General features: G+C 32.3%; 1 protein-coding gene across 1 annotated transcript; it reads right to left on the reverse strand.

Annotated features, from left to right (window-relative positions):
* Window positions 1-489: 489 nt before the first annotated feature.
* On the reverse strand, window positions 490-1,257 carry LOC139869962 ((+)-cis,trans-nepetalactol synthase NEPS1-like). Its single transcript, XM_071857815.1, has one exon. It carries the CDS (start codon window positions 1,255-1,257, stop codon window positions 490-492), a length of 768 nt encoding a protein of 255 aa, XP_071713916.1.
* Window positions 1,258-22,454: the final 21,197 nt, after the last annotated feature.

Below are 22,454 nucleotides of genomic sequence, written 5' to 3' on the forward strand. Positions count from 1 at the left end.
TTACTTTCCGTTTTAGGACTCTTAATAATTTTAGTAGGACTTTAATAATGTTTTTAGGTTTTTAAATTATTGTAATCGTTTGCTTAATGTTGAGTGTATTTTATTAATATAATTTGTTTTTATAATTATAAAATAATTATATAATTAATTAAACAAAATAAAAACCAAAATCATTTATATAATAAGAAAAATGAAAAAAATAAAAATACCAACCTCTACCTATTAACACGTCACTCAGCACATCACCTATTATTTACAAGTTTACCATCATGCTCGTCAAGCACCTCACTCCTACCCATTAACACGACGCACGTCACCATTATAGTCTTTTGATTCACAACCTCAAAACTCAAAAGTACGAATTTGATTAATTTTTTTTAAGGATTTAAAAGTATTATGAAACTATTTTGTTCTTTATGGTTTACAAATTTTCTTCCTAAGAAGATTGGTGCTCGGACCCGTTTATTGATTGCGAGTCAAAAAATCATATCAAAGTTTAGTGAAACCACCATCAACAACCAAATCATGACCAGTTATAAAACCAGATTCACTACAAGCAAGAAACAATACAGCCTCAGCAACATCCTCAACTTTCAAAACCAAATCTTTCAAACTTGTCATATTATCATGCACTTTCTCAACTTCCATAACTTCCTTCCCAAGCATATTACACATCAACGGTGTCGCAACCATATAAGGCGACACACAATTAACTCGAATCCCGTACTTCCCAACTTGCTTACTTGCACTCTTCATCAACCCTATAACCGCGTGTTTTGACATACAATAATCCGTCCTTTCTCTCACACCTTTTGTCCCAAACACACTACTTGTACAAATGATACTTCCTTTTACTTTCTTTTCAATCATTGTGCGTGAAGCATATTTCACGCACAATGCCATACCACGGACATTGACAGCTAAAAGATAATCTAGCTGATCAATGTCAAAGTCAACAACTGTTTGTACGGATTTACTAACGATTCCAGCGTTGCTAAACATGATATCGAGTTGATCGTATGTATTTACAGTTGACTCGACTAATGACTTCACTTGGGCTTCATTAGTGACATCACAATGAATGTAAGCACAAATGTGAGACCCGATGGATATAGCCACGCTTTTTCCTAATTCGTCCTGAATGTCGGCGATCACCACTGCTCGTGCACCGTGTTTGGCGAATAAACAAGCAGTGGCTTCACCTATACCGCTTGCTCCACCCGTGATTACGACTACCTTTCCTTCTATTTTGTTCATGATGATGATATATTTTTTTGCGTTTAATGTTTTGGGGCTATGAAATATATATATATAGGACCGAAATCAGTATTTTATTATATTCAGATTAATATTGTCTTTCGATGGAACCATAGTTTTGTTCATGCTGCCGATTTACGAAATATTCTTAAAAGGTTTTCTTGTAGCGCCTGTACGAATAAATATTTGAGTTGTCTTAAAAATTCGTTGACTTTTTTCAAACAAATTTGAAAAAGGCGATAAAAATAATATTTCTGCCTAAATATATTATATCGCCTCTTTATTATCCAAGTATATTACCTATGAATGAGCTAAGTGAAACGTCTATGAGAAACAAAAAAAGATAACGTAGATGTAAATATCGATGATAATCTGCATTAATTTATTTTTATTTTTATTTTTATTTTATGAAAGGCAAAGCATTTTATTAAATTTTGAGAGATATACAACTAGCCCATACTTAAGATGAGTATGGAAGATAACTAAGGAGCAAATATTAACAAAAATGACCGAAACAGTAATAGTAAAACAAATAAAACTCAGAGGCCGAAACTACACGCTATGGTTATCCTTTATCGTTGAAATATTTAGGATTCGAAATCCATTGTAACCAATCTAACTCGAGGTGTTTCACCCGGTTTGAAACTCATTTGAAACTTCTTCTTTGAATATCGTCAAAGGCCATTGGGACAGAGGAGGAGAGCCGGAAATGTTTTTGATTTCGATTTCGCCAAATGATGTACACACTAACTCATAAGCATGCTTGTCGTAAGTACGGGGTTGACCCGACAGAGAGAAAGAAAATTGGCCTTTAATAGCTCGTTCAAGGTAAATGGTCGGTTATAACTGTTTCAGTTTCGTATACATATTTCCTACACATACTTTGCGAAATCACAACTATGAAGCGAGTGCTCGAGAGATTCAATACCATTATCACATACTAGACACCTAACCGAGTCGAGGTCAATCCCTCGGTCTATCTAATTCAACTCGAACCGGCAATCTATTTTTTTAGTGCCCACCAATCAAGATTCCAAATTTTTCTTGGTAATAATTTGTTAAGGAGTGTTTCCTCATCCAAAGTAATGTGGTGTAAAATCTATTCATTGACTACATTAGACATTGAGGCTGAGGAAAACAGCTCATTACTTTGCATTGTCCATGACCATGTATATCCGAACTTGAATCCCCAAACTTAAATCCTGTAAGGAAGCATTTGAGGGTCTGTAATTCTGACCTCGATCGTCCCTGGGCTCACGTTACCAGGCCCAAGAGAAATCCGATTCTTCATCACGTTTAATTAACCTGGACGCCACCGAAACGTTTTCCTCTACTTCAAGCCTGAAAATCCTGTCAAAACGCTCGCATAGGGGTTGGTTGCCACTCCACAAATCTTTCCAAATAATGTACCAACTCCATTACTAATCACTTTAACAAAGGAATTTGCAAAATTAATGTCTAATTTCAGGAGATCTTTTCTAATGTTTAGGATATTAGTCCACACCGACCCTTTATTATACGAACCGTTTAAACCCGAAACACTCAAACCCCCGTTCCGACCATGGATACTTTTCACCACTTTTACCCAAAATGCATTGTTTTCAAGACAAAATCTCCACCATTTTCCGAGTAGAGCTAAATTCTTAGCTTTTAATGACCCTATATTTAACCCGCCTGACTCATAACTTCCAAGTATTGTCATTTGACCCAAGACATTTTATTACTATCCCCCGTCCTGCCCCAAAAAAATTACGACGCAAACCTTCAAGCAAGTTAAGGATACTCGATGGAGCACGGAATATGGAGAAAGCATACAACGGTAGGATAGTGAGAACCGACTTAAGAAGAGTGATACGACCCCCATACGACATCGACCTTGCTCGCCAATCCGATAATCTATGTTTAAATTTATCGACTATTGGGTCCCAATCCTTAGCTTTATTCATTTTACAACCAATCGAGAGGCCATGATATTAAAAGGGAATAGAGCCGACTCCACACCCCATGACAGTAGCCATTTCTTCAACCGCATTAGAAGTAACACCGATACTGCGAAGACAACTTTTAGTGAAATTTACTTTTAGTCCCGAGATTGCTTCTAAGTATTGTAAGAGTTTCGTAATATTACGGGCATTTCGTCTATCCATTCAGAAAAGAAGATGGTGCATCGGTATATTGCGTATGTGAGACCAAAATATAATCTTGTCCCACCACTAGTCCCCTAATTGTTCGCTGTTCAGCAGCTTTTTGAGCAAGGCGGTTAAGCCCCTCGGTTGCTATAATAAACAAATAGGGAGAAAGCGGGTTGCCTTGACGGACCCCCTTTTCTGGCACGCATTCAGAGGTGGGTGACCCATTTACTAACACAGAGACTGAGGGATATTTTAGACATTCTTTTACCCAAGCTTGCCACTTCGGCCCGAATCCCATACAACACATGACTGAATCCAGGAACCCCCAATTTAGGCTATCAAAAGACTTTTTAAAAAACGACTTTAAAAATAAGGATATTTTGTTTTTTTACGTTTATGCTCTTCAATTGTTTCGGAGGCTATTAAATCCCATCTAGGATTTGACGACCCTTGATAATGCACTTTGTTCGGGATCTGTTATGCGAGCAATAAATTTCCGGATCCGGTTAGCAAGAATTTTTGACAAGATCTTATAGTAACTACCTATTGGGCTTATTGGCCGGTAATCACCAAGTAATGACGGATCTTTTCTTTTGGATACCAGGGTGATGAATGACGCGTTTCACCCTTTAGAGATAGAATTTTTTGACCAAAACCAATCTAATGCACCAATGAGATCATCTTTAATTAACCACCAAAACGACTTGAAAACTTTTATGTTAAACCCGTCAGGACCCGGGGCTTTTCAGTCACCGCAATCTTTTATCACCCCCCATATTTCATTCTTGCTGAATTTAGCTTCGAGGAGTTCTGCATCAGTACTAATAATGGAATAAAAATTCAAATTATGCAGGCCATCAACTGAAACATCAGAAGATTGGTTTTTTTTTCGAAGTGGGACTTGTAATAGTTAAATATCTCGTTTTTTATTATGGTCTGGTTTTCTTGCCAAGTGCCTCTAATGTAAAGCCCGCGAATGTTGGACTTATTGTTTTTTTTTTCACCGAATGGAAGAGTGAAAGAAATGTGAATTTTCGTCCCCATTCGAGGCCCCTTTTAAACAAGCATGAGCATTTTTTCGTTTTCTTTTGAACCGGAGGGCCCTAGCTTGTATCCAACTCTCACGTTCTGAATCAGAAAGGACACCTATTTCAGCTTTTTTTCAAGTTCAAAAGCAGTATGTGTTGAAGTGTCCCGTTCATATCGATTATAAACATTTCATATTAATTGATTTCCTTGCGAGGTATTGACCTCTATATGAGACGTTTTTCAAAGACTGCATTCATTTTTAAAACAAACCATAACCTTTATTTTATCGTTAAAGGTTTTAAAATCATAACGTAGATTATCCAGTAATGATAATCTAAAAGATAATATTTTTCACACGACCATTACATAATGGTTTACAATAATATTACACATCGATTTAAATCCCCAAATGCAGTTTTTAAACAATATATTACAAGCATGCTGACTCTAATTCTTGTCCTTAATTAGCATGCAACATAGGAAGCTCTTAATAATTACCTGAGAATAAACATGCTTAAAAACGTCAACAATAATGTTGGTGAGTTATAGGCAAGGTTGTAAAAAACGCTATTCGGGGATTAATCGGCAATTCGGAGATTAATCGGGGATTAATCGGGTGTTGACCAATGTTGACTTTTAAAAATAAATATAATAAAAATAAATTATAACTATAATTATATTAGATATAAATGTTTCAAAAAGAATAATTTATTATGTAATAACTATAATATATGAGTACAACAAGGAGTATATTATGAGTCTATATATAACTGTACAAAATATACACACATAGTAGTAGAAAAAGGACAGTAGACTATACATAAACAAAAGCATAATTGTTTACAACTAAAAGCATAATTGCTTACAATCAAAAGATATTATACATAAACAAAAGTATAATTGTTTACAACAAAAAGTATGATTGCTTACAATCAAAAGACCAAAAGCATAGTTGTTTAAATATCTGTTCTAATACATTAAAGATAAAAGATTGTTACTCGATCATTCTTTATAGTCGTCCAAGTTATTATGTTGTCCATACGGATCAATAATTTGAACTCCATCCGACTCATATTCAACATCTTCATCTAATTCCTCTTCCTTGGACTCGAAATCTTCCTCATATAGTTCACGCGTCGTTCTAGTGCTTTCATGTGATAATGCTTCATCAATAATCCAATCTTGGGCCTCACTTGCACCGTCATTCGATAGAAGTACTTCATGGCCTCTCTCTTTTCTTTTCTTGTTTTTATCAATCAAGTTTGAATTAAATTGAACAAAAACAAGATTGTTCAACTTTTCTGTCTCAAGTCTATTTCTCTTTTTGGTATGAATCTACAATGTTATGAGTAACCAACACAAAATTTAAGCAAAAAGACAACTTTACAATTTAATGATTTTACTTAATACATAAAGTTACTAACCGCTTCAAAAGTGCTCCAATTTCTTTCACATCCGGATGAGCTAGTGGTTAGAGAAAGTATTCTTATAGCAATCTTTCTCAAATGGGGAGTTGATACACCAAAACTTGTCCACCAATTTGCTACAATTAAAGAAGCAAATGAAAATTAAGTTGATACATCTATAATATAATAATATACATACATATGAATTACTAAATGCATTACCTGGATCATATTTATCATCGTTCACCTCACATCCTTTGATTGCAGGTGGCCTATCAAACTTTCCTAGTTTACCCTTGTAAATCGGAAACTCCTCCAACACTATTTTTTTTGCATCTCAATATCATCGGGAAATAATGTCTCAACAACTTCAACAACCGCATCGTTGGCAATGACATCATCTTGGACATTTATATCGTTATAAAAATAAAATGGGTTCAAAACATAGGCCGCCAAATGTAGGCATGTATCAAGTCTACCATTCATTTTAGTAAAGATCATATCCATAATAGGACCATAAGATGTTTCATCGTTGTTCAAGTCATCCTTGATTTCTTGTTGCGCCTTTTTAAGCTCGGCGTGTATGAAACCCATGGAAGGCTTCCAATCGGCATCTACCATCCGTAGAACTTTGACTAAAGGTGAAAAGACTTTTATGCATGTTATCACACCGGTCCAAGTTTGACTATCAAGCACCAAGTAAAAAACATCTTTCCCTTTCTTCGTCTTGGATAACGGGCATTTGTCCCATTTGTCACTTGTAAACATATGTCTTAGTTGCTCTTTTTTATCAAGTAGACTTTGTAAAGTGAGAAATGCGGAAGCAAACCTTGTAACTCCCGATCTCACAATATCTCTTTTCTTTGTATAATGCCGCATTAGAGCCAATGATTTATGGTGGAAATAAATAAACACCGTTATTTTTTTTGCCACTTCAAGTGTTCGTTTATAACCTGATGGTGCACCAATAGCTTCAAGAAAAAAAATAATTACACAAAAGGAAATATTAAACAAGTTATAAATTCTATGAACTTATGAAGTAAGCTGCTCAAAAATTTTATATACAAATGTAAATATAAAACAAGTTGTAAACTGTATATGGAAGCATAAATAAGAAACAGAAAGTGAGACTAAACTTATTACTTTCAAGCATAAGATTAATTGTATGAGCAGCACATGGTGTCCAAAAGATTGTTGGTCTTTTTAGCTTTAACAACTTCGCAGCTCCCATGTTGTTAGCGGCATTGTCGGTCACAACTTGAACGACATTTTCAGGACCAACTTGTACAATGCAACTCTCAATATACTGATATATGTGCTCTTTTGTGTGAGTGACATTCGAAGATTCTTTGGATGACAAGAAAACAGTACCTAACTGTGACGATCGCTCTAAATCCATATGGACGAACACGTCATTCATTGATTTCATTGCGAGGTATTTGACCTCTATATGATACGTTTTGTAAACATTGCATTCTTTTTAAAAGGTACATAATAAATGAATATCAATTTCTAAGGTTTTCAACGTTTGATGATTTCTACATATAGACAATCACCATAAATAATAGTTTACCATAATACATCCGTTGACAATGAAGTCAAAATAAGATACACGGTGATGATTTTGTGAATGCAAAGTTTTCTTGAATAAAGCATGTATGACTCCATGCACATAGCTTGTATCACATATAAGCAAACAGCGGAAGACTTCTAGAAACCTGAGAATAAACATGCTTAAAAGTGTCAACACAAAGGTTGGTGAGTTCATAGTTTTAATGTTGCGCATAATCTGTATATAAAGGTGAATCACAAGTTTTCAGTTGTTTCATCCAGAAACATTTATCAAAATATTCTACGAAATTGAGCACCCTGGTAACTAAACTTAACGTATATATATTTTATACCCTTTGTATAATCATCTTAATAATACACGCAAACCAACGTGTACGCTTCTCAAATAGCAAACGTCCGTTAAAAGGCTAGCGCTCTAGCTCGGACGGGGATATCAAGCCCTATGGATCCATATACTACTACTCGCGCCCACCAGTTCTTATAACCGGCAGTTACTAGTTACCAAAGCTAAGGGATTTTCGGTTCAAACTCAGTGTAGAATTTAGTATGTACTTGTATCCATTGTGTTTAAAATAAAGTGCATGTATTCTCAGCCCAAAAATATAGATTGCAAAAGCAATTAAAAAGAGAGCAAATGAAACTCACCTTAGCAGCACATAAGGTCATTCATCAAAAAGTGACCGTAACTCGAAATGCAAGATTAACCGTAGATCTCAACCTAGAGAACATATGTTGGTCAATACATGTCTAATAAACTAGGTTGGGTTATAGTGTATCACAATCCTAATGCTCGAGATCGACATACAAAAGTTATCAAAAGTCATTTCAAAAAGTCAATTTTGACAATTGTTCAACAAAACGAGACGTGCCTTATATAAGGATTCATTTACTTGGCTAGTAGTATTTTATCAATCTCATAAACAGGTTGTTTAAATATTAATTGCAGATTTAAAAGCAATTCCAATTAACGTCAATTATAATTCAGTTGACCATATCTTTTGATTCGTTCATCGAAATTACGCGATTTCTAAATGAAAAGTTATTGATTTTTCACCAGTTTTCCGAAAACATGTATATCATATACCTTTTTCCAGTAATATATGTATTTAATTCGTGATTCATTATAAACTGTTTAACGACGAAATTTAGCATACAAGCATGTATAAATATATACTCGAGCACTAGACATGTATACACTATTAATATATAAAAGATAAGATATGAATGCTCACGTATCAATATTGAGATTCAATATTGCAGGAAAGTACGTAGACGCAACAGAGATGATAAATACTAGGTTTGACTTGCGAACAATACCCATGAACATTACCCATAACCTCCATAGCTATAACCCATAATTTTCTTAGTTCTATCCCGTTTGAAGCTTGTTTTGAAAGTGACACGCTCATGACCTCGTCGTAATATTTTATGTATAATATTACTAAAAATATTAAGATTAATAATAATAATAATCTTAATATAATAATAATAATAATAATAATAATAATAATAATAATAATAATAATAATAATAATAATAATAATAATAATAATAATAATAATAATTATTATTATTATTATTATTATTATTATTATTATTATTATTATTATTATTATTATTATTATTATTATTATTATTATAATTATTATAATTAAATACTTACAGAGTAATATAGGTGTAAAAGAATTCGAGCAGAAACTGGACTTTTATAGGCAACTTTTTGAAATCTGATGCCCATGCGATCGCATGGGTTTTATGCCTATTTCTCATGCGATCGCATGGCCGTCAGATCCAGCTCACATATTTTTTTGTTTTCTTGTTTGTCGACATAATTAAATATAATATATATAATATATATAATTTAAATAATTAATTATATATTATATTAAATTCATGTGCATAGTTGACTTGTAATTTTTGTTCCGATGACTCGTACGTTGTCACTCGACTTATGTCCCGGTTCCGATTTCTCGAATGCATTTTTGTACGCTTAGAAAACTCGCAATTTACGTTTTGTGACTCGTACCTTTGTCAAAATATAGTCTTAAATTATCAATAAACTATATCATTCTAAGTGTATCTTAAACTTTCGAGGCGTTTGGTCATTTACTTCTATAAATTATTGTCTCACTATTTGTTAATATATATATAATAACAAATCGTTTTATGACCAAGTTAATATATATTTTCAACATTCATAAACACGTTTTAAATATACGTCGCAAGTTATTCATACAATTAATATTCTAACTTTTCATATATATTCAAATAAATATTTAAACCAATAAGTTTAATGTACGGTATCAAACAATTAATACATTGTTACGTTTTCAAGTTATCGTATATATATATATATATATATATATATATATATATATATATATATATATATATATATATATATATATATATATATATATATATATATATATATATATATATATATATATATATATATATATATATATATATATATATATATATATATATCTATATACATATAATTGTTCGCGAATCGTCAAGAACAACCGAAAGGTATTTGAATATATGAAAGTAGTTCAAAAATTTTGAGATTCAGTTTTACAGACTTTGCTTATCGTGTCAGAAATATTAATCATACAAAGATTAAGTTTAAATTTGGTCAGAAATTTCCGGGTCATCACAGTACCTACCCGTTAAAGAAATTTCGTTCCGAAATTTGAGTGAGGTCGTCATGACTAACAATAAAAATGTTTTCATGACGTATATGTGTTGATAAATAGAGTTTTATCACCGTTGAATAATATGGATAAAACAATCCGATTATTCGAAGCGTATGAGAGAAGTTATCGTAAAAGAGTGAAATGAAGAATAGAGATTCGTCTTAACTCTTGACATATTAATGATTGATTTTCGTAATTTAAGGAATAGAAAATCTTCATAATCTAAATAAGATTTGATTCTTCGGAATTTAAGAAAATTAAGATTTCTTTTGATTAAATGCGTAATTTGCCGCGATTGCTATGTTTGATATTTCGCTATAAATTGACCTCTTCCGTTTCATTATTTTCATCACTCTTACATCTCCTTCCTCATTTCCTATTTTCAAAAGATTGTGAAAAATGCTTCATCCAGTTCTGATTCTTGATATACTCCTAACTTTCATATCTGTCATTCTTCTTTTTCATCTACCACCGGAGGAAGTTATTTTCTTCTACCATTACCTTGGGGTTATAGTGTTTTTTATTCTCCCGTGTCTTTATATTGCTATACGCATTGATATACATGGTTTGTAATTTCTGGGTGGTTGTTGGGTTTTATATCTTCCCTTATATTTCGATGTCTCTGCTTCTGTCTTTCCATAATCATTGACATCCACAGTTAATACTCTCTCCAATTTACTGTGATTTATATATACTCCCATTGATATTTTGAAGCTTTATGCTTTTGTTCTATCTTTCCGACTTTAAATCAAGCGAATAATGGTCCATAATTCGTAGGTATGAATTTCAGAATGAACATAATTAATGTTCTAAAAAGAAACGGTAATAGCACAATCTGACTTGTCAAATTATCAGAATACCTCGAAAAAGACAGAAAATATTTTCTTGATAGTTTAGAGGTTAAATAGAATGAAAGAGTTATGTAACATGGTTTATAATGAGGGTATGATCTGTGAACCTTTATCACGTTCCATTAGAAACTCAGCATGACTTACTGTAATATAATCATGTTGATCAAGTGTCATTATATTATACTAATTCATGCTTCTGTTCTCAACACCTCTTCAAAAATATTCATATTTTAAACTCGAAGATTTCAGAATTTTGAAACTAAAATAGTTTTTTTTTATGTTACACAGATATCGCAAGGAGAAAATTGATTTCCGATAAGAATGATTATGGAATTATCTCCATAAATATGGAGGATATTTATAATGAAAGATACGATGATATCTTAAAATTCCTAATATCAGAGGATGATGAAGAATATTGTCCGCAAGGGTTTAGATTCGGAAGCAAGGTATTCGTTAATGTCTTCAGCAGATATTGAATCATTTGGATTCTTTGAAGTCAGGTTTCGTACTTGTGATTTATCCACAGCCTCTTTCATACTTTGTTCAATCCGTTTTTCAGTTTCAAACTTTCTCTTTTTCTGAGCTTTGCCAGCACACTATCCTTTATCATCAAACTTTTGGCTGTTAAGGTCGTTTACAGTTTTTGCTGCTTCATCAGCATTCAAAGTTATCATAACCGAATCGTTGGTTATCAATCCGAGGTGTTTTCAAAAGTTTGAAGGGTTTGCATGAAGATTGTAATTGTCAAGATACATATGATGTTCTAGAATTTTGAACGATATAAATTTTTTTTTCTGGGTTTATGAATAGAAGTGATGTTCTAGCACAGTTTTGAAGTCAAAGTATAGCATTTGAAAGATGTAAGAATCTAAGAGTGATGTTTTCTGTTAAATCTTGGCTTGGATTCTGATTTTTCAAAATCAGAATATGTAATTGAATTTGTATGGAAACGATTGTATATCGCTGTGAGCATAGTTAATAATTTTTGAATCAAAGTTGAAGAATGTACAGTATAACATATTAATTGTGAACTTATATATTTCTCGAGTATTACCTACCCGTTAAAGATTTCACAATTAATACTTTGTACAAAAGAATTTTTTTTATTACCGTCTTTATGAAAATATATGTATGTATATCTTCTTCAGATGTAATACAGATTTGATGAGTTAATATCATATTAAGCTCATTTGATTTTTGAATTGAATAAATAATCTCTAAAACATTAAGGATTACATAATCTTCGCGGAGTATTTCACTAATGAAATCAATACTTCATTATTTATTCTTATTCCTCAGTGAAGGATGTTGATGCTCGTGGAATTCTTATGAACTTCATAAGATATAAATGATGTTTTCTAGAAAGTTTCGAATACATCGAAGATAAAAGTATAAAATCAAACATATAATTGAATAATATACTTAGTTTATTATGAAATGGAATTCATTGAGTTGAAACAGAGATTGTAGTTAATGATGGTTAAGTCGTTAACGAAGGATGTACATCATAGCATATTAGTAATATGAATTAACCGAGTAGTATTTACCCTTTTTCAATTCATACATAATAGCTTAGTACGAAAAGATTTATGATGGTTTTAAAATTTATATATATAAGATATACATATAAATTCTTTAGAGGAATTGAGTTATTACTTCATAACTCATTGATACAATATACTCGTTGTTGACTCGTAATGATGTCCACGGTGCTTTCTTGAACTGACGAAGCTTGTGATGTTAGAGGTGCTGCTCATTCTGACGATGTTGACAGCACTGACTGTGCTGGTGAGGCTAAGGATACTGTTGATGTTGTTGGTAAAACAAGTCTAGCTTATATCTTACACCATTCGGATAAGGGTTTCTACTCTATCTGATTTAGGGTTAAGGCTAGAATAGATAATCTCTAAACTTTAGAAATTACATAATCGCCGTAGAATATTTCTCCGATGAAGTTATGAATCCATACTTCATCGTTTATCGTTGCTGGTACTTCTTGGTACCTATGGTGCGTATGATGTTGATATCCGAGGTACAGATTGTGATGTTGAGGCGTGTGATGCGGATGTGGTTGTTGGTGGTGGTAATGATCCTGTTGGTGTGGATGATGGTGGTATCGGTTATGCTGCGGGTGCTACTGCTGGTGTTTCGTAACCCTTGCACCATATTCTCCAAAGCCACTACCCGAGCACGAAGCTCGTTGACTTCTTCTATTATACCGGGATGATCGGTGGTTTGGACGATAGGATAAATAAGATTTATAATATGGGATAGTATATAATCATGATGAGATACTCTGGAAATGAGAGAGAAAATAGTATTACGAATAGGTTCGCCGGTAAGTGCTTCAGGTTCTTCGCCAAGAGGTGAATATGGTGGATGGAAGGGATCACCTTCTTCTTGTCTCCAATGATTAAGTAGGCTACGAACCCATCCCCAATTCATCCAGAATAGATGATGGCTAATTGGTTTATCCATTCCGGTTACACTGTCTTTAGAGTTCAGGTGAATATCCATATCGGAATAGCTGTAGGAGTTTAAGGAATTTGAACTAGATACGTGATCCATCTTATATAATCAGGGAATTGATTTTTGATATAAGATAGATTATAGAATTTAGATTGGTACTCTTCAATACATAATTTACATATGTATATATAATACCAAAATCCCGTAAATTACGGAGAAATTTTCGGAATATGTCAGGAAAAGTTTACAGTAACAGATACGCTAAGATATGAATTTTTTTCTATACACTATTTATGCAATAAATGCAGGAAAACGTGTATAGACTTTAAGAATGATAAGCATGTAATTTTTGACAAGAAATAATAAGCAAAACTTTTAACATGCAGACACGGTCGAAGTCCAGACTTACTAATGCATCCTAACAACTATCATTTGGACACACTCATGCAAGAACTGGTTCGCAAGGACCAACGCTCTGATACCAACTGTGACGATCGCTCTAAATCTATATGGACGAACACGTCATTCATTGATTTCATTGCGAGGTATTTGACCTCTATATGATACGTTTTGTAAACATTGCATTCTTTTCAAAAGGTACATAATAAATGAATATCAATTTCTAAGGTTTTCAGCGTTTGATGATTTCTACATATAGACAATCACCATAAATAATAGTTTACCATAATACATCCGTTGACAATGAAGTCAAAATAAGATACACGGTGATGATTTTGTGAATGCAAAGTTTTCTTGAATAAAGCATGTATGACTCCATGCACATAGCTTGTATCACATATAAGCAAACAGCGGAAGACTTCTAGAAACCTGAGAATAAACATGCTTAAAAGTGTCAACACAAAGGTTGGTGAGTTCATAGTTTTAATGTTGCGCATAATCTGTATATAAAGGTGAATCACAAGTTTTCAGTTGTTTCATCCAGAAACATTTATCAAAATATTCTACGAAATTGAGCACCCTGGTAACTAAACTTAACGTATATATATTTTATACCCTTTGTATAATCATCTTAATAATACACGCAAACCAACGTGTACGCTTTTCAAATAGCATACGTCCGTTAAAAGGCTAGCGCTCTAGCTCGGACGGGGATATCAAGCCCTATGGATCCATATACTACTACTCGCGCCCACCAGTTCTTATAACCGGCAGTTACTAGTTACCAAAGCTAAGGGATTTTCGGTTCAAACTCAGTGTAGAATTTAGTATGTACTTGTATCCATTGTGTTTAAAATAAAGTGCATGTATTCTCAGCCCAAAAATATAGATTGCAAAAGCAATTAAAAAGGGAGCAAATGAAACTCACCTTAGCAGCACATAAGGTCATTCATCAAAAAGTGACCGTAACTCGAAATGCAAGATTAACCGTAGATCTCAACCTAGAGAACATATGTTGGTCAATACATTTCTAATAAACTAGGTTGGGTTATAGTGTATCACAATCCTAATGCTCGGGATCCACATACAAAAGTTATCAAAAGTCATTTCAAAAAGTCAATTTTGACAATTGTTCAACAAAACGAGATGTGCCTTATATAAGGATTCATTTACTTGGCTAGTAGTGTTTTATCAATCTCATAAACAGGTTGTTTAAATATTAATTGCAGATTTAAAAGCAATTCCAATTAACGTCAATTATAATTCAGTTGACCATATCTTTTGATTCGTTCATCGAAATTACGCGATTTCTAAATGAAAAGTTATTGATTTTTCACCAGCTTTCCGAAAACATGTATATCATATACCTTTTTCCAGTAATATATGTTTTTAATTCGTGATTCATTATAAACTGTTTAACGACGAAATTTAGCGTACAAGCATGTATAAATATATACTCGAGCACTAGACATGTATACACTATTAATATATAAAAGATAAGATATGAATGCTCACGTATCAATATTGAGATTCAATATTGCAGGAAAGTACGTAGACGCAACAGAGATGATAAATACTAGGTTTGACTTGCGAACAATACCCAAGAACATTAGCCATAACCTCCATAGCTATAACCCATAATTTCCTTAGTTCTATCCCGTTTGAAGCTTGTTTTGAAAGTGACACGCTCATGACCTCGTCGTAATATTTTATGTATAATATTACTAAAAATATTAAGATTAATAATAATAATAATCTTAATAATATAATAATAATAATAATAATAATAATAATAATAATAATAATAATAATAATAATTATTATTATTATTATTATTATTATTATAATTATTATAATTATAATTAAATACTTACAGAGTAATATAGGTGTAAAAGAATTCGAGCAGAAACTGGACTTTTATAGGCAACTTTTTGAAATCTGATGCCCATGCGATCGCATGGGTTTTATGCCTATTTCTCATGCAATCGCATGGCCGTCAGATCCAGCTCACATATTTTTTTGTTTTCTTGTTTGTCGACATAATTAAATATAATATATATAATATATATAATTTAAATAATTAATTATATATTATATTAAATTCATGTGCATAGTTGACTTGTAATTTTCGTTCCGATGACTCGTACGTTGTCACTAGACTTATGTCCCGGTTCCGGTTTCTCGAACGCATTTTCGTACGCTTAGAAAACTCGCAATTTACATTTTGTGACTCGTACCTTTGTCAAAATATAGTCTTAAATTATCAATAAACTATATCATTCTAAGTGTATCTTAAACTTTCGAGTGTTTTGGTCATTTACTTCTATAAATCATTGTCTCACTATTTGTTAATATATATATAATAACAAATCATTATATGACCAAGTTAATATATATTTTTAACATTCATAAACACGTTTTAAATATACGTCGCAAGTTATTCATACAATTAATATTCTAACTTTTCATATATATTCAAATAAATATTTAAACCAATAAGTTTAATGTACGGTATCAAACAATTAATACATAGTTACGTTTTCAAGTTATAGTATATATATATATGTATCGATATACATATAATTGTTCGCGAATCGTCAAGAACAACCGAAAGGTATTTGAATATATGAAAGTAGTTCAAAAATTTTGAGATTCAGGTTTACAGACTTTGCTTATCGTGTCAGAAATATTAATCATACAAAGATTAAGTTTAAATTTGGTCAGAAATTTCCGGGTCATCACACTAACTTCGAATTTACACACAAATTCATGATACTCCTTCTTTTTCTATCGGTCCAAGCATCGGTCATATTGGAGCATCCATTTACCTTCCATTCATCTTCATATTTTTTCAACACCCCTTTTGTTCTATTAATCTCCTTTTTTAATAAAGGTTCCCCCAATTCATATCTAGTTGGAGGTTCAATCGTAGGTCCAAATTGACCGGCCGCCTCGAGCATGAGTTTGAAACTATCCTTCTCGGCCGTGTGAAATGGAATGGCATAATCATACCTAGCAATATAATCCTTGGTAACACTCAGTTGTTCTTTTCTCACCACGTTCTCAAGATCACTTTGTTTGCTCTTTCTCGGGTTATAGCTAAAACATAAGAAATACGGGTGTTGACGGTATTTCTCATCGGGATATTTCATGTTAACATAGAGGTCATCGGGGTTGGAATTAGGTTTCTCTATTTTGATGCCTTTTCCCTTTTCAAATTGGGTCGGGGTAATTTCTAAAACATCATCGGGATCCGATTCATCGAAAAATTGGTAGTCTTCCCAATATTTTGCTTCCTAGGCGGAAACACGATTGACCATTATTAATTTTGGTCCATTGGTTGAGGGTTTTCTTTTATTTATCTCTTTTTCAGTGGTTTCTAATATTTCCTCCTCCGGAACCTCCTCTTCTTCCGGTTCCTCTTCTTCCGGTTCCTCTTCAGGAATTTGTGAGTCTTCCCAATATATATCCGACTCTTCATTATTATTAGGTGAGTCAATATGATTTGTACTAGAGGTAGACATCTATCACACAATATCAAACACATTAAGAGATTAATATATCACATAATATTTACATGTTAATAATATATAGTTTTCAACAAAAAAATGTTAAGCAATCGTTTTTCAAGTAAACACGGTCGAAGCCAGACCCACTAATGCATCCTAACAAACTCGGTTAGACACACTAATGCAAATTTCTGGTTCTCTAAGACCAACGCTCGGATACCAACTGAAATGTCCCGTTCATATCGATATAAACGTTTCATATTAATTGATTTCCTTGCGAGGTATTGACCTCTTTATGAGACGTTTTTCAAAGACTGCATTTGTTTTGAAAACAAACCATAACCTTTATTTTATCATTAAAGGTTTTAAAATCATAACGTAGATTATCCAGTAATGATAATCTAAAAGATAACATTTTTCACACGACCATTACATAATGGTTTACAATAATATTACACATCAATTTAAATCTCCGAATGCAGTTTTTAAATAATATATTACAAGCATGCTGACTCTAATTCGTGTCCTTAATTAGCATGCAACAGCGGAAGCTCTTAATAATCACCTGAGAATAAACATGCTTAAAAATGTCAACAAAAATGTTGGCGAGTTATAGGTTTAACATATATATATCAAATTGTAATAATAGACCACAAGATTTCATTTTTCATAAACATCCATCTCATATCAGGCATTTCGCATAAACTGCATAGAGATAAAAATCATTCATATGGTGAACACCTGGTAACCGACATTAACAGAACGCGTCTAGAATATCCTCATCATTCCGGGACTCTCATCGGACATGATAAAATCGAAGTACTAAAGCATCCGTAACCGGATGGGGTTTATTAGGCCCAATAGATCTATCTTTAGGATTCGCGTCAATTAGGGTTTCTGTTCCCTTATTCTTAGATTACCAGACTAAAAAGGGGTGATATTCGGTAATAATAATTCAACCATAGAATGTAGTTTCGCATACTTGTGTCTATTTTGTAAAACATCTATAAAACTGCATGTATTCTCATCTCAAAATATTAGATTTTAAAAGTGGGACTATAACTCACTTTCACAGATTCTTAATTTCGTTGAGAATTAGACTTGGCCACTGATCGATTCACGAACCTATAACAAATATATACATATATATCAAAGTATGATCGAAATATATTCACAATATGTTTTATTACGTTTTAACGATTTAAGTTTGTTAAGTTAGCAGTCCAACGTTAGTAATCTACAACTAGTTGTCTACAGTTAGATGTACAGAATTAAATCAATATATATTATCTCGAATCAATCCACGACCCAGTGTATACAAATCTCAGGCTAGATCACAACTCAAAGTATATATATTATTTTGGAATCAACCTCAACCCTGTATAGCTAACTCGAACATTACTGCATATAGAGTGTCTATGGTTGTTCCTAAATAATATATATATATATGGGTCGATATGATATGTCAAAACATTGTATACGTGTCTATGGTATCCCAAGATTACATAATATATGTTAGAATACATGTATAATACAATATAAGTTAGTTAAGTTATGATTTGTATAAATTTGTTACAAATTTCACGTAGCTACAACGAGTAAAAATATCCAATTTTGTTTTACCCATAACTTCTTCGTTTTAAATCCGTTTTGAGTGGTTCAAGTTGCTATGGTTTCATATTGAACTGAAATTTATGAATCTAAACAGAAAAAGTATAAGTTTATAGTCAGAAATATAAGTTACAAGTTGTTTTTGTAAGAGGTAGTCATTTCAGTCGAAAGAACGACGTCTTGATGACCATTTTGAAAAACATACTTTCACTTTGAGTTTAACCATGATTTTTGGATATACTTTCATGTTCATAAGAAAAATCATTTTCCCAGAAGAAAAACTTGTAAATCAAAGTTTATCATAGTTTTTAATTATCTAACCCAAAACAGCCCCCGGTTTCACTACGACGGCGTATGTCCGGTTTTACGGTGTTATTCGTGTTTCCAGGTTTTAAATAATTAAGTTAGCATATCATATAGATATAGAACATGTGTTTAGTTGATTTTAAAAGTCAAGTTAGAAGGATTAACTTTATTTGCGAACAAGTTTAGAATTAACTAAACTATATTCTAGCGATTACAAGTTATAATCTTCGAATAAGATAGTTTTATATATATGAATCGAATGATTTTATGAACATCATTACTACCTCAAGTTTAGTAGGTAAATCTACTGGAAGTGACAAGAAATGATCTAGCTTCAAAGGATCTTGGATGGCTTGAAAGTTCTTGAAGTAGAATCATGACACGAAAATAAGTTCAAGTAAGATTTCTACTCGAATTAAGATAGTTATAGTTATAGAAATTGAATCAAAATTTGAATATGAATTATACCTTGAATTAGAATGATAACCTACTGTAAATAACAGAGGTTTCTTAATCTTAGATGATTACTTGGAATGGATTAGAAAGCTTGGAAGTAAACTTGTAAACTTTAAAGTGTTTATGAAGTGTTCTTGAGTAGTTATTTTGTATGTTGATCTAGGTTAACTAGATTGATCTTGATTGAGCTAGATTATGAAGAAAATGATGAAGAACACTTAGAACAATAAGAGAGGAATTGAGAGAGAGTAATTTGATGCATAAAAGTTGGAATGAAAAGGTGTTTATGGTTGGTGAAGAAAAACGTGATCCTACCCTTGAATATAAGGTTCCATTAGTTTGTATTTTTGTTAGTTATTTCATGCTAGTTGCCAAATGATAGTTCCCATATGTTTAGGTGACTCATTAAGGCTGCTAAGAGCTGATCATTGAAGTGTATATACCAATAGTATATTTATTTAGAAGTTGTGTATTGTACGAGTACGAATACAGATTGAATACGAGTAAATAGTGTACTGTAGTAAATAATGTTTACTGTAGAAAATAGTATTTTACTGTAGCGAATAGTATTATACTGTAGCAAGCAAAAATTTACTGTAGTAAATAGTGTTTTACTGTAGCAAATAGTGTTTTACTGTAGCAAATAGTGTTTTAGTTGTACATCTTTGATTTAATTGTATTTCTTCTTATATATATATATATATATATATATATATATATATATATATATATATATATATATATATATATATATATATAAAACTTACATCATAAAAAAATAAAACGATTATATAATTATCACAAGTTATGACGTTTCGTGAATCATCAGGCAAACGGGGTGGTCAATTGTCTACATAAACTCATTTCAATTAATCAAGTCTTAACAAGTTTAATTGCTTAACATGTTGGAAACATTTATTCATGTAAATATTAATCTCATATAATATATAATCATGAAAAAGTTCGGGTCACTACAGTACCTACCCGTTAAATAAATTTCGTCCCGAAATTTTAAGCAGTTGGAGGTGTTGACACATCTTCTGGAAATAAGTGCGGGTATTTCTTCTTCATCTGATCTTCACGCTCCCAAGTGAACTCGAGTCCTCTACGAGCATTCCATCGAACCTTAACGATTGGTATTTTGTTTTGCTTAAGTCCTTTAACCTCGCGATCCATTATTTCGACTGGTTCTTCAATGAATTGAAGTTTTTCATTGATTTGAATTTCGTCTAAAGGAATAGTAAGATCTTCTTTGGCTAAGCATTTCTTCAGATTCGATACGTGAAAAGTATCATGTAGACCGGCGAGTTGTTGAGGTAATTCAAGTCGGTAAGCTACTGGTCCGACACGATCTATAATTTTGAATGGTCCAATGTACCTTGGATTCAGTTTTCCCCTTTTACCAAATCGAACAACACCTTTCCAAGGTGATACCTTAAGCATGACCATATCACCAATTTCAAATTCTATATCTCTTCTTTTACTGTCCGCGTAGCTCTTTTGTTGACTTTGGGCGGTTTTCAACCGTTGTTGAATTTGATTAATTTTCTCGGTAGTTTCTTGGATAATTTCTGGACCCGTAATTTGTCTATCCCCCACTCCACTCCAACAAAATCGGAGACCTGCACTTTTGATAATGCTAAAAATGAACATATATTTCATAGCATTATCCCTCAAGAAAGACAAGCTTTTAGTTGCAATTGTTCTATTTACAAGTGATATTCGTTTAAATAATAAAAAGTGAAGACAAAAGACAGATTCGACGAATTGAAGACGCAAACGACCAAAAAGCTCAAAAGTACAAAATACAATCAAAGAGGTTCCAATTATTGATAAGAAATGTCTCAAAATTACAAGAGTACAAGACGCGAAACGCAAAGTACATGATATTAAATTATACGCAAGGACGTTCGAAAATCCGGAACCGGGACCAAAGTCAACTCTCAACGCTCGACGCAACGGACTAAAAATTACTGATAAGGCTAAAAAGGAACATATATTTCATAGCATTATCCCCCAAGAAAGACAAGATTTTAGTTGCAATTGTTCCATTTTCAAGTAATATTCGTTTGTATTAAATAAGTGCGAAGACAAAAGGCGAAAACGACGAATTGAAGACACAAAGGTCCAAAAAGCTCAAAAGTACAAGATACAATCAAAAAGGTTCAAATTATTGATGAAGAACGTCTAAAAATGACAAGAGTACAAGTTACAAAACGCAAAGTACACGATATAAAATTGTACGAAAGGACGTTCGAAAATCCGGAACCAGGACATGAGTCAACTCTCAACGCTCGACGCAACGGTGTAAAAATTATGAGTCAACTATGCACAAGAATAAAATATAATATTTAAATAATTCATAATAAGAATAATATTAAATAATAAAAAGTTGTTAATTGAGCATAGTTCAGGGGTCGTAAATGAAAATTTCAATTCTAATTTCGCCTATAAAAGGCTATGTAATCGATACATCTTTGAGCGGATCAAAAAATCTATATATCCTTTTATCCCTCTTTCTACCGATCCAATATCAAATATCAATATCTATATCTAAAAATCTCTATCATAATGTTAATGTAATAAGATATAACAATAATCTTAATTTTAATTTTAAATTATGATAATAATAAGATTTATGATAGAGATCGTTTGAGTGTGTAAGTCGAAATTCTGTCCGTGTAACGCTACGCTATTTTTAATCATTGTAAGTTATGTTCAACCTTTTTACATTAATGTCTCGTAGCTAAGT

This window comes from Rutidosis leptorrhynchoides, chromosome 10 (genome assembly GCF_046630445.1).
Source record: "Rutidosis leptorrhynchoides isolate AG116_Rl617_1_P2 chromosome 10, CSIRO_AGI_Rlap_v1, whole genome shotgun sequence".
Lineage (NCBI taxonomy): Eukaryota > Viridiplantae > Streptophyta > Magnoliopsida > Asterales > Asteraceae > Rutidosis > Rutidosis leptorrhynchoides.